Source organism: Pectinophora gossypiella, chromosome 29, assembly GCF_024362695.1.
Source record: "Pectinophora gossypiella chromosome 29, ilPecGoss1.1, whole genome shotgun sequence".
Taxonomy (NCBI): domain Eukaryota; kingdom Metazoa; phylum Arthropoda; class Insecta; order Lepidoptera; family Gelechiidae; genus Pectinophora; species Pectinophora gossypiella.
This window is the reverse complement of record NC_065432.1, coordinates 3,343,748-3,357,845: the sequence shown is the minus strand read 5'-3', so window position 1 is coordinate 3,357,845 and position 14,098 is coordinate 3,343,748. Positions and strand designations below refer to the sequence as shown.

At 41.3% G+C, this 14,098-nt stretch overlaps 2 protein-coding genes across 3 annotated transcripts in view; both read left to right on the top strand.

Moving 5' to 3' along the window:
• The window catches only part of LOC126379364 (zinc finger X-chromosomal protein-like), a 142,325-nt gene that overhangs the window by 88,830 nt on the left and 39,397 nt on the right, over positions 1–14,098 (top strand). The window contains exon 11 of one of the 2 annotated variants that reach the window (XR_007568322.1): positions 11,349–11,527. The exons of the other annotated variant lie outside the window; for it this stretch is intronic. The gene's annotated coding sequence lies outside the window, so the exon portion shown is untranslated. Of the gene's footprint in view, positions 1–11,348; positions 11,528–14,098 lie in introns of those variants that run through there. 2 annotated transcript variants of the gene reach the window in all.
• Positions 781–14,098, top strand: part of LOC126379636 (la-related protein 1) — a 104,412-nt gene continuing 91,094 nt past the window's right edge. Inside the window, exon 1 of the mRNA XM_050028471.1 lies at positions 781–1,611. Within this exon, the coding sequence (XP_049884428.1) occupies positions 1,261–1,611 (351 nt within the window). The 5' untranslated portion in view covers positions 781–1,260. The remainder of the gene's footprint in view (positions 1,612–14,098) is intronic.

The window sequence follows — 14,098 nt, the reverse complement described above, 5'->3', positions numbered from 1 at the left end:
TGCCTAGGTATAAGAGAAAAGACGCATTTGTAAATGGTAAATCCTGAATGGAAAACTCTCTAAATAACCTAGGATGTTTAGTGTATAAAACCTTTTGAAAAAACTTCCAAAAAGTTTTGCCGGGTTATAAAAGCTACTATAAAAGCTTCCGGTTCCCCTAGCTTTTTTTTTGAAAATTGTTAAGTAACCTTTTAAATTGGAAACACACGACAGTGATGGGTATTATTTATACATTCAAACGTTTATCTTTATATAATTATTTTAATTATTATGTAAATAAACCATTTCGAAACTAATAAAAAGTTGTATCACTTCCGTCTCTACCATAGACAAAATTCTAAACATGATGGACAATATTTTTCGAAGATTTGAAAAATAAATTTTGTGTGTAAAATAAAGTTTCAAATTGCAATATATTGTTCATTCATAAAGGTAGTGATTTAATTCATTATTATTTGAATTATCTTGTAACGTTATGTCACACACGCATTGTAAAAAAATGTGATGTGATTTTAGGTAAGTTGCGTTCAGGATAATTGATACAGTCTTCGCCATAATTGATTTTCATAATTAAGGGAAAATGTTGAAAGATTTCTAATTATTCACGTAGAAATATGTGAGTTTTATGTTTTACAATGATTATAAATACGTAATATAGGTCAATTATATAAAAAAATCATTTTGAAAAATGGTTTAAATTGAACGCTTTCATAATAATGATGTTTCAACGCCCTCTATCGATGAAATGTCGCCGTGTAAAATTAGAAGTCACAGCCTTCTGCAAGTTCCGTGTGTTCTGCGGAAAAATCCCTTTTTGGGCGTCCGACCACATGTGTGAATAGTGAACAAAATATGGTTCTATAGTGATTTTCTGTTCAGAAAACCCGAATTTGAAGTGATTTGTACCGTTCATCGATAGATACAGTGCCTACAGATCGTTCAGTGTGCTAAAAAAGTTGGAACTAGTGGACGGAAGTGGATTTTTTCGATGTAAATACGGTCTGTCCAGGGTCAGTGCGGTGTGATCGCTAAAGTCTTAGCATATTTTTCGCGAATAGCATTGCGCTGGTGTCTTTTTTTCGTGTGTCGGAGTGGGCTAGTATTCGACCTTCGCGCGTGGGGTCGCGTGTCCGGAAAGTTCTTTGCGATTCTCGGGTCGAAGGCCCCAGCATGTGTCTCTAAGGGTGATGGCGGCGCGCTCGTGATCGTCGGTCGGCGCGGAGCGCGCGCCCGGGCTTACATAACAGGGGCAGCGGCGGCATGGCCGCGCGCGTCTCCGCCGAGGGGGCCGGGCCCTCTTACGCATCAGTGCTGAACTTTCGGGGGGGAGACAGTAACAAGGAAAACATCGAGGCGCCGGCAGAAGAGGCGCCGGAGTCGGCGCCTCGGCATGACGACGAGGAGGAGGAGGGGTTCGTGCCGGTGATCGCGCACGGGCGGCGTCCGGGCAAGAGCCGGCGCGACCGCGAGCGCAGGGCTCCGCCGCGCCAGCATAAGACCCCGGCGCCGCACGCGGACCCTCAGCCTTCCGCCGAGCAGCAGGCGCAGTCTTCTGAGAGCCAACCCAAGAAGTTTGTTGAGGCGCCCATACCAAAAGTGAATCCGTGGCAGGTTAGTTTGACTTGCATACTTTTATAACCTCTCTCCTCGGTTGTCCTATGTAGTGTAGACTTTAAACCGTTTATAGGCTTATATAAAACGTGAATGATAATTAAATAAAGTCAACAGGTTATTTTACGGTCTGATTAGACTAAACGGTACTGAAAGAAGTTCGTCTTGTAAACAATGTGTTGCCAGTCCCCAAAATATGTTTCTTATATGAATGTTTATGCTAGGTTTATTATTGTAATGGATTTCTTTTTTTAGTTCAAATTTTTTAATGTGGCTTTGCACACTGGTTGATAATGCTGCCTCGTAGGTGCTTTTGCATATCCATAAGGCAAAGGATTGGTTTGCCAGCCAGAAATTAACTTCTGCATTTAATTTCTCAATTAGATTTTACCCTTTTATCATGAAGTATAAGAAAACAGCTTAGTTTATAACATAACTAGCATTAATTGAAGTTGTGCATAGATGTAGCCTTTATTATGAACTTATTCTAACAATATATATAACAAAACATAAAAAAACTTGATATTTAGCTTAGACTTAATATTTACAAATGTGTTTAAATAGGTTTAAAGATGTTATTTATTATTTTCCATTTGTCTTTGTTGGTGTTCCTACATATATTAAACAATGTGAACTTCTATTTTCCACTGGGGTAAGCGGAGACTATGGATTTTCAATTGCTTTACTCTTCACATGCTTCTCTACCTTCCTCTACATTCATCAAACATTTCATGATCAATCATGAGCAATATCATGTACCCACTTTAGAACCCTATCCGACTATCATATTTGTCGTTTAATGGGACTTACGGTTTAATTTCTCAAAAATGTTTTTTTTTTTTTTTTTTTCATTTTTGTGCCCAAACATGCGATCGGTCGACTGACCATAAGCAGTTTTGATGGTTTGGTTTTATTAACGTGCAGGACAGACCCCCTCATTAGAAGGCTGCCTTCATTAAGGTGCTACTGTATGTTATCCCATATGTGCGTCCTTTTGAGGCGTCTCATATAGTGGTTGTCACTTAAACTCCGGGCCAGTTTGTTTTGGTGATGAGTAATTCGATCTCTGTATAGCCTTGTAGTTGTGGCAATTTCTTGCTTAACTGTCCTCATTCCAAGGTACTCGTGTAGTTCGTCCATGCGAGTCTCAAAAATGTTAATGTGATATGGTTTCAAAGTGTATGTACATATTAGTACTTGTGACCAAACACTGGCTGTAGGCTACCCTGGTAGCCTATATAAACCTTCACACCTTTTTTTCCTATCATACTTTAAGGAAACTTTTAAGGAGGCCTTTGCCCAGTAGTGGGATGTATAGAAAATTATATTGCTACCTATATTTTTTTTTACATATAGGTACATAATACTAATTGCTTCTCTTTATTTTGATCGGAATAATAATGGGTGGAAGATGTAATTACGCTTGGGTGTAACAACAAGAGTCTGGTCATCATTTATACCCAAAAACAAAGATTAAAGATGCATTGTGTCTGTTGTCTATGAAAATCAGAATAGTGCCATCTATAGCCTGGAAAGTCCCTTGGGAAGTCCCTTTTCTTAAAATTAGTTTTAGGATAAAATATTTCATAGTAATTTGTACACCCTACAATATGACAGAGAAATGGATTCTTTTAATATGCAAGTCATTGTAATAACAAATATTGGTAATGGTTTGTCTCTATATAGCAAAACAACTTAACATAGTATCATACCTGTATCCCCAAAAGGGTAGGTAGAGGTGAATGTACAGCAACTACTCTCGAGTTATGTGGCTTAAGCCCCATGTAGTAGCTTATTGCCATTAACCGGGCACAAGTCTTTGGCCATTGCCCGAAGGCACACAGATTTGGTTATCATAGATTAAGGAAAACCTTTAAAATGTAACTTATATGTTATATATATAGCTAGTTTCTGATATTGAGGAGCTCGGTGGCGCAGCGGTAAACGCGCTCGGTCTGCGATTGTTGAAGTTATGCAACTTTCGCAAAGGCCGGTCATAGGATGGGTGACCACAAAAAAAAAGAGTTTTCTGCATTAGCAGTTGTTAATAACCATCAATCCGCACTAGGCCCGCGTGATGGTTTAAGGCCCCATCTCCCTATCCATCCATAGGGAAGGCCCATGCCCCAGCAGTGGGGATGTTAATGGGCTGATGATGATGATGATATAAGCTATAAATAAAATCAGCGTTATACGTCTCACTGCTACAGGCCTCCCTTTAATCAATACTCCACCGCATTGCTCCACTAAGGAGCAATATTAAGATGACTGTGCATCTTTTTCATCTTTTTTCAGCAGTTTAGTTTTTTTGTGTTTGCGTTTTTCGAATGTCATCTACCTATTTCTCTCTCATTATTTAAGAGGTGAGCCTTTGTCGGTGCCATTCCCCTCTTCTCTCCGCGAAATCCTTCGCCTCCTGACACGACACGACCTGCACATTCTCTTTTTGTTTGTTTCATAAATGTTCTCCTATCTTTATGAATATATATTGTGGTATTTTTTTTATTAGGTCGTTTACAGTTCACTTTATATCTCTTATTTCGGAGTGCCTCATGGCAAAGGCCTCCACCAATCCTTTCCAATGATGGCGATCACGCGTCGCTCTTGTCCAGAAAGGGCCCGCAGTCATCTTGATCTCATCGTCCCATCTCCTTTTCGGTCTACACCTTTTTCTGGCACCGTCCTTTGGATAGCACTGGGTAATTGTCTGGATTTTTTTTTATAAAGATCAAATATTTAATAGTGACATCTGTTGTACACAAAAATGAATTGTAATGCAAATTCACAAAGGCATGTTGCTTAACCTCCTAAGGCACAGATTTCCAGACACAATAGGCTAGTTTCCAACTAGTCAAATCAGTTACTTTTTACTAAACGTCAAAACACGAAATTACTATGGAATTTGTATGAAAAAGCACTCTGTGACGTCATAGAAAAACGTGACAAAATGTCGGACTTCTTGTTACGTTTTTCTTGATTAAAATTCATAAATAAGTTTAATAGAAAAAAGAAAATGTTTTTCGTTAGTTTTAGATGTGTCTTTATTTAGTAATCAGAATTTCATAATTTATCTTGAACCTAGTACACGACCCTATTTATTGTAAACAAAGATAAAAATCGCCCCAAATGATTTGCTTACAGGCCATATTACCCTTGCAGGTATAAGAGACGGGCTGTAAGTTGGCCTTTGGCTGGTTGAGTGACGTCTCTGTCGTGGCCAGATCGTAGAATTGATCATTTCATGAAATGGTCATACTTCATGAAATAGAATATCACACGTTGGCCATATCTTGATGTAGTTTGGCCAGATCTCTCTCTCTCTATTTAAGAGCTGTGCTCTTGTCGGTGGAGTAATCGCCATTCCTCTCTCCTTCCCGCCAAAACCTTCACCTCCCGATACGACACGACCTGCACCTTCTCTTTTATTTGTTTCATAAAATATGTTCTCCTAGGTCTACCCCTTCCTCTCTTCCCTTCAATTTTTCCTTCTATAATGTTTGATATAAATGAATCGAAGCAAATGCAATTCCCAGGGTGTTAGTGACATCGTAAAGAATACTGAGGGGGATGATTCAGCTCATGATCCTGAGTTACTATCAAGTGGAATGTTCCATCGGAAAATTCATGATATATTTTTTGTTTTTAATTATTTTCAATTCTATATTTTCGCGATAGAAAATTCTCCTTGACTCACAATCATGGAATCATTTCTCTCAGCATTTGTTACGGTATTAATATAACCACGTATAGTACACCCTCTCTTCGCAAGCTAACAATAAAGCATTTATAAATAGTAAATCCCTGTAGATTTGTTCTGTTTACCCCCACATGGATTACTGGCGTGAACTTGGAAAACTAACTACGATGTTGATAAGGCGACTTATCTTTGGTCGCATCCCTGTAAATTTGATCTGCTTACCCCCACATGGATTATTGGCGTGAAGTTGTAAATCTAACTACGATATTGATAAGGCGACTTATCTTTGGCCGATTACCAAATAACTCGCAAACTCGTGTATTGATAACGGTGCAGATTCTAAATTTGAGGAGCTCGGTGGCGCAGCGGTAAACGCGCTCGGTCTGCGATTGTTGAAGTTATGCAACTTTCGCAAAGGCCGGTCATAGGATGGGTGACCACAAAAAAAAAAAGTTTTCATCTCGAGCTCCTCCGTGCTTCCGAAGGCACGTGAAGCCGTTGGTCCCGGCTGCATTAGCAGTCGTTAATAACCACCAATCCGCACTGGGCCCGCGTGGTGGTTTAAGGCCCGATCTCCCTATCCATCCATAGGGAAGGCCCGTGCCCCAGCAGTGGGGACGTTAATGGGCTGGTGATGATGAGACTTACAGTTCAATTTGTCAAAAAAGTTAATGTGACATGGTACCAAAGTGTATACATATTAATGCTCGTGACCGTACACCTCTGCCCACCCCTTTGCGGACACAAGCGTGACGTTATGTCATGTTATGTAACCCACGCCTATGATTCGTATCGGGTCGGGCAGGGACAGGCGTCACAAGATAACCTTGATAAGATATGTCCGTCAAATATGAACACATGTTTTTCATTTGATAATGTTGCGCTTGCGTAGTTTGTTAACAGATGGCGTTACTGTTAACGCTACTCAAGTTCCTTACACATATAAACTCACGCCTACTTCCCAACGGGGTAGGCAGTGACTATGGGATAGGCAAGAGGTCAATCTAGTCAAATGAGATACGTCTTACGAAATGTCAAAACAATCATCATCTCCAGCCCATTAACGTCCCCACTACTGGGGCACGGGCCTCCCCTATGGATGGATGGATAGGGAGATCGGGCCTTGAACCACCAGGCGGGCCCAGTGCGGATTGGTGGTTATTAACGACTGCTAATACAGCCGGGACCAACGGCTTAACGTGCCTTTCGAAGCACGGAGGAGCTCGAGATGAAAACTTTTTTTTTGTGGATACTTGTTCTTATTATCGTAAACATAATATAAACTGTCTATATACGTCCCACTGCTGGGCACAGGCCTCCCCTCAATCAACCGGAGGGGGTATACAGCATACTCCACCACGCTGCTCCACTGCGTGATAGCGGAGGTGTTTATACGGCTAATAGCCATTATAATATAACACAACTTTATTTAAACTACTACTCTACGGCTGATGTAACGATTACTCACTTGCATCAGAGGGGTTAAAATGGCCACATCGAAGCAATTCATCTAAGAAAGCAATATTGCTATTTGACATTTGTTTGCATTGCGCACTTACTTTTATATGCGCAAATGGCAAATTGCAATATTGCTTTCTTAGATAACTTGCTTCGATGTGGCCATTTTAACCCCCCAGTAAGTTTAGTAACCGGGACCAACGGCTTAACGTGCCTTCTGAAGCACGGATCATCTTACTTTCGGACATTAAGGTGATCTGCCTGTAATGTCCTACCCAAACTAGGGATCACGAAGTGATTTTTGTGATATGTCCCCACCGGGATTCGAACCCGGGGCGTCCGCATCGTGAGCCCAACGCTCAACCACTGGACCACGGAGGCCTTTCCGTCATTATCCGTAATATCCGTCATTGTCGGACTCGGGTCGGTAGCATGTAAACGCCGTAATCATGACGTCACAACCGTAAAACGGTCACCCATCCAAATTCCGACCACGACCTTGGTTGCATAATAAAAAAAAAGATAACTACATGTAACGATTCCAATCGCATCTAATATAAAGACAAGTAGCATTAATTGATCAAAAATAAAAGATTTAACCCCAGATCATAGAAACGACAGATATGCCCTCAGTCATAGAATATGGAATAATAACAATACGTATAGAACGGCAACTCTCCGTTCCCCACCAGCGGCTGAGCTAGGTTTACCTCACCCCCTCGGTCTTATTTTAGTCTTCAATCGTATGGCGTCAGACGTCACACACACAGATGCGCGTGTACGGTAACGTCAATGTGTAGCGTCTGTGTAAAACGAGGTATTTTGTATGAAGCATCATAATGATAGTGTGGCGGACCCAACTAGTTGGCCAGTTAGTTCCGCTCACATGCAACAGATGGCGCCACGTTCAACAAAGCAGTCTTGAAGCAGTCGTGAAACGCGATATCGAAGTTTACACAGCAAGACGCATATATACAACTTCCAACATAACACCGTCGGATCGTCAATCCCTAGTCACACTACCAACTTGTGGCTAGCGGGGTACTATGCTCAGTTCGGTACCCCGAAAACATCCTTTGGCGGCAGCACATCCTCGCCGCGAAAATAGTGTAAGTTACACGAGTCTGCATGTCGTCTGTAAACTCAAATACATTTCTGACTGGACTGCTACATCGGTTTACCCACCATCATTGCGCTAGTTTGTGCTCAGGAGCCCGATACCGACCCCGCCGGCGTGGTCGGCGATTTCCCTCAATCAGCGCTTATCGCTATCGACCCACTAGCGTCGATTAATTCTTTCAAATATTTTTCCTCTCAGACGACGCCCTGAGCCGAAGTTCGCGCCCAACTGGGCACCCTCAGGCCTATTGTCTTAAACGTTGTACCGGGTGAGAGCCTTCAGCACTTCCCATTTGTCCGGCCAAGTAGTTAATGCCATCTGCGGCAAATCTACAATAAGTCACGTCAAAAAAAAAGCTAGTTGTGATTGCGCGATACCAAAGAAGCAATTTTCTTTCTTTTATCAAGGGGGTTGTCAGATGGATAACCAACCTCATCAACCCTGGTGTCAGGGTTATTATTGAGCCGCCAAAGGCCCCTGACATGGCTCATGTATCGACTACTTACTTACATCAGTAAGTAGTAACCGGGACCAACGGCTTAACCTGCCTTCCGAAGCACGGATCATCTTACTTTTTGGACAATCAGGTGATCAGCCTGTAATGTCCTAACCAAACTAGGGATCACAAAGTGATTTTTGTGATATGCCCCCACCGGGATTCGAACCCGGGACCTCAGGATCGTGAGCCCAACGCTCACCGCTCAACCACCAGTGGTTCCAGTCCAGACTGGAAGGAAGCAATGAATGAAAGAAAGAAAGAAAGAAACATTTATTACTTCCGGACACCACAGACACAGACAGACAGGTGCATTACATTTAACACAGGACAGAAACCACACGGAAATCGATAAATACACAGAAAAAAAAACAAAACAAAAAGAAAAACAAACCAAAATCATAAAAACAACGAAGTAATAATAAGGTCGTTGCCCCCATACACTATGCTCGTTTTGTGCATATTCCGCTCCCACCAGCTATGCTCTCGCGGCATATCTACAATAATTATGAACTCCTTGGTTTTAACAGACTCGCTAAGATACGAACAGTGAAAGTAAAAACCTCGACACACATTTAACGAATTTGACATAATAGGAACAACTTTGTGTAATATTTAATAACCTGATATTAATTACTAGTTCTACATACCTAGTAAATGTTTACATACATATATAAGCTCACGCCCGCGATGCCTTACGTGGCGGGCAGAGCAAGTAGGTAAACACAAGAGAACTTGCAGGCCCTTTTGATACGATGTCTTTAGATGGATATGATGAACCTTATGGTGATAGCGGATTAGTCGAACCATTATGGTCCATCATAATGGAGGGGATTCCCTCGCTGTAACGAGAGACGACTCAAAGTACTTTTCACCTTAGATAACGACCTCCGTGGTCCAGTGGTTGATCGTTAGGCTCACGATCTGGAGGTCCCTAGTTCGAATCCCGATGAGGACATATTACAAAAATCACTTTGTGATCCCTAGTTTGGTTAGGACATTACAGGCTGATCACCTGATTGTCTGTCACTACGCGGTTGGGGAGAAAATGTTTTCTGGCAGTGGTAACAGCACGAAGGCCTATGACGAGTGACATTTAAGCAGTTCAAGAGCACCCTCTGTATTTGCTATGATTTATTAGTTCTGATGCAATTGGCGACACTCCAACTTACGTCATGCCACTTCTGATGACGGAGTCAGGTTTACTTTTCACTACTTTTTTTTGTTGAGCCTTCTTCTACCGTGTGGGTTGTGTGGTTTATTACCAACGTCATCAACCCTGGTGTCAGGGTTATTATTGAGCCGCCAGAGGCTCTGACATGGCTCATGGACTACCTTTGGCGGCTCAATAGTAACCCTGACCCCAGGGTTGATGAGGTTGGTATTTCACCTCACAACCCACACGATAGAAGAAGATCAGGAATGATCCGACCACGATCAAGGTTACTTAATGGAAAAAAAAAGATAACTACAGGAAATGATATATGTACATCTAATATAAAGACAAGTACCATTAATACGGTAGTTTGCAATTAGTCAAATCAGTACACTACCCAATTCTTTCAAATATGTCGATTCAAAAACGCTTAAAACTGTCTCTCTCTCTATTTAAGAGCTGCGCTCTTGTCGATGCAGTAATCGCCATTCTTCTCATCTTCCCGCCAAATCCTTCACCTCCCGATACGACACGACCTGCACCTTCTCTTTTATTTGTTTCATTTAACCTGAAAATTTGACAGGTCCTATTTTTTACAGAAGGACTGCCTGTCTGACCTTCCAACCCGCGAAGGGAAAACAAGCCCAATACAGGTCAGGTCACATATCTCCGAAATGTATTTCTCGGGAATGTGGATTTCCGCACGATGTTTTCCTTCACCGCCGAGCACGTGATAATCATTTATGATCCGATCATGAATTCGAAAATCATTAGTTTAGGCCTAGGGATTCGAACCTGGGACCTCAAAGTGAGAGTCAAGCGTTCTACCAACTGGGCCAACACGGCTCTCCGTCAAAAATCTGTCAATTTATCAAACAATTTTACAGTAGTTAGCAGATGATTGTTGATGAACCTTGATGATAAAGATAATTAGGTGATGAATCATTTGTCGATTGTCAAACGGAATCTTGTGTGGGATTTGATAAACATTGGATCGCGGCCAAACGCTATTTTTAACTTTAAATATTCAGTGTTACGTTTGAATCTGAATTGTAGTTGTGTCAGTCTATCACACATAACATAACATAGCGTCGCGCCTGTAACCCCGAAGGGGTAGGCAGAGGTGTAGAATATGTATACCCACTGCTCGCCAGCTATGTTATTTATTCATCCCCCTAGCATTATCCTGAAATCACATCCAAATGTGATTTTTTAAAAGACACATGGTTTTCACAAGAAGGCGAAGTGGGACAAAATAGTACAGATCTTAGGGTCGATTAGTCCTTTCAAATATTCTTCCTCTCTGACGACACCCTGAGCCGAGGTTCGCGCCCAACTGGGCACCCTGAGGCCTGTCGTCGTAAACGTTGTACCGGGTGAGAGCCTTCAGCGCTCCCCATTTGTCCACCCAAGTAGTTAATGCCATCTGCGGCAAATCTACAATAAGTCACGTGAAAAATAAAGCTAGTTGTGATTTCGCGATACCAAAAAAGCAATTTTCTTTCTTTTATCGTGTGGGTTGTGAGATGGATTACCAACCTCATCAACCCTGGTGTCAGGGTTATTATTCAGCCGCCAAAACCCCCTGAGATGGTTCATGTAACGATTACTCACTTACATGAGTAAGTAGTAACCGGGACCAACGGCTTAATGTACCTTCCGTACGGATCATCCTTCGCACAATCAGGTGATCAGCCTGTAATGTCCTAATCCGAATCCGGGCCCTCCGGATCGTGACCCCAATGCTGAAACACTGGACCACTTTTTTTTGTCTTTTTTTTGGACGTGACTTATTGTAGATTTGCCGCAGATGGCATTAACTACTTGGCCGGACAAATGGGGAGCGCTGAAGGCTCTCACCCGGTACAACGTTTAAGACAACAGGCCTGAGGGTGCCCAGTTGGGCGCGAACTTCGGCTCAGGGCGTCGTCTGAGAGGAAAAATATTTGAAAGAATTAATCGACCCTAGTGGATCGATAGCGATAAGCGCTGATTGAGGGAAATCGTCGATCACGCCGGCGGGGTCAGTATCGGGGTCCTGAAGTGTTTGGTGTCGCGAGCTTTTTGACTGCCTCTATGGCTAGAGTAATCGGGTACTGGACCACGGAGGTCGTTAATGGTAAATTGCATCGTAGAATTCGTAAGTTGCTTGCTCGAATGTCGGGGGGTGAGGTTGACCCTGTGGAGGCTAAAGAGGTCAAGGTCAAACTGTGACGCAGCTACTAACACGAACGTACGTTGCCTAGAATCTGTACCATATTGTTAGAGAGAGATTATTCAATCGCTTCTGAGCTAGACCGGAGGAAATATCGGATGGATTTTATCAAGAGTAATAATTGAATATAAACTTTATACATTGTTTTAAGTTTACGCGGTTATTCAAATTCAAAAATATCTTTATTCAGTAGGTAACATAGTTACACTTTGAATCGTCAATTTTTACATAACGAACGTCTCATCCGCCTAAAACTACTGCAGCTTCTCACAACCTGTATAGCCGGGGAAAAGAAGCTGCAAGAAAAACCTCGGCACAGGGCCCTAGAGGTTCTTTAAAAAAAAAACATAAAATATTGGTATACAATTGAGTAATTTAGCTGCCTAATATCAGTTCTCAGACAGTTAATCCCATGCATTTATATCTTCTAAATAATCACTAACTTTATAATAACCTTTTTTGTAAAGTTTTTGTTTAACTACTGTCTTAAAACAGTTGAAAGGCAAATTCTGAATGTCAATGGGAATCTTATTGTAAAAACGTATACATTGCCCCTTAAAAGATTTAGTAATCTTATGTAATCGACTGACTTGTAAAGCAAGTTTATTTTTATTCCTGGTATTAACAATGTGCCGATCGTTATTTTTTGCAAATAATCCTATATGTTTTTTTACATATATTAAGTTTTCAAAGATATATTTCTTTAAATTTATTTCTAAGTGACATCTTGGGTCCCAATTTGAAAATCGCCCGAATGGCTCGCTTTTGCAGAACAAAAATGCTGTTCATATCTGCAGCATGACCCCACAGCAAGATGCCGTACGACATTAGACTGTGGAAGTAGGCAAAATAAACTAATCGCGCGGTTTCTACATCGGTTGTTATCATAAGGGGCCGTTCATTAATCATGTGATGTTTTTTTGGCATTTTTAACCCCCCCTCACCCTTGGTGATACATGGTGAGGTTCAAGATTACCCCCCACCTATCCTATATCACGTGTTTTTTTAGTACCTACCAAAACAATTGCACGAAACGCCGCTTTTCGGTTCAGTATCGCGCGTTTGCCGAAAAAATACAAACATAACATAACATAAACAGCCTATATACGTCCCACTGTTGGGCACAGGCCTCCTCTCAATCAACCGGAGGGGGTATGGAGCATACTCCACCACGCTGCTCCAATGCGGGTTGGTGGAGGTGTTTTTACGGCTAATAGCCGGGACCAAGCCTGAAAAGTCCTTACCAAACAAAGGACAGTCTCACAAAGTGATTTCGACAATGTCCCCATCGGGAATCGAACCCGGACCTCCAGATCGTGAGCCTAACGCTCTAACCACTAGACCACGGAGGCTGTTAAATACAAAATTAAAAAAAAAAACTAAATACTCGTGATTAGTGCTGCAAAGGACTTTAGGCTTTTAGCCCTAAATTTCAGCCTACCGAGTCCTTTTTGGGACTAGACCAGTAAAATAGGGCTTTAAAAGCTTCGTCATTTTAAAAAACTTTTAGCCATTTTTAAAGTAGTAGGCTTTAAAAAAGCCTATAGCCTTTTTAATGTAGTAGGCTTTTAAAAAGCCTATAGCTTTTTTTAAAGTAGTAGGCTTTTTGGGACTGGAGTCTTTATTATCATTTTTTAGTAAAAGCCTTTTTACCGATTTCAAAAAAGGGAGTTATCAATTCGATACGTATGTATATAATATTATTGGAGCTACATAAAATTCACACATGATATTGGCCTTAAAAATCGGTTCTTCTGGCGTAAGTAATTTGTATGGGGCTGACGGGACGTGCTGTTACGTATTACTATAATTATTAGACTATTTCCATACTAATTGATAGTAAGAAGTTATTTTCAATATTCATAGTTAGTTAGCTAGTTGTGCATCTAACAATAAATCAATTTTTCACAGTGTTTGTGTAGGTATATATGTTTTTAAAGTTTGTTGTACCCACCCACACTATTACTTTTTTTTACTTGAGAAAGGGACTGTATGTATAGCCTAAATAACCTTAAGGTCTAAGAGCTTCATAGGCTTTTTGAGCGTCTTATTTTATTAAATTAGTCTTAAACAAGGTTAGGCCTTTTTAAGGCCTTTAGGCTTATAACCAATAGGCTTGAATAGGCTTAACCCTAGCCTAGCCGCAAGTACTAAATGGCTTTATAGGTTTTTAGCCTACTAAGCTTTTTATTTAACAGTCTAGTCTTAAAATAAGGGCTAAAAGCCTAAAGTTCTTTGCAGCACTACTCGTGATATATTACTACACCCCCCTCCCCCTTATGATATTTAGGACCCCTCCACTCCTCTCGAGGCTCGCATGATTAAAAAAGTTAATGTGACATGGT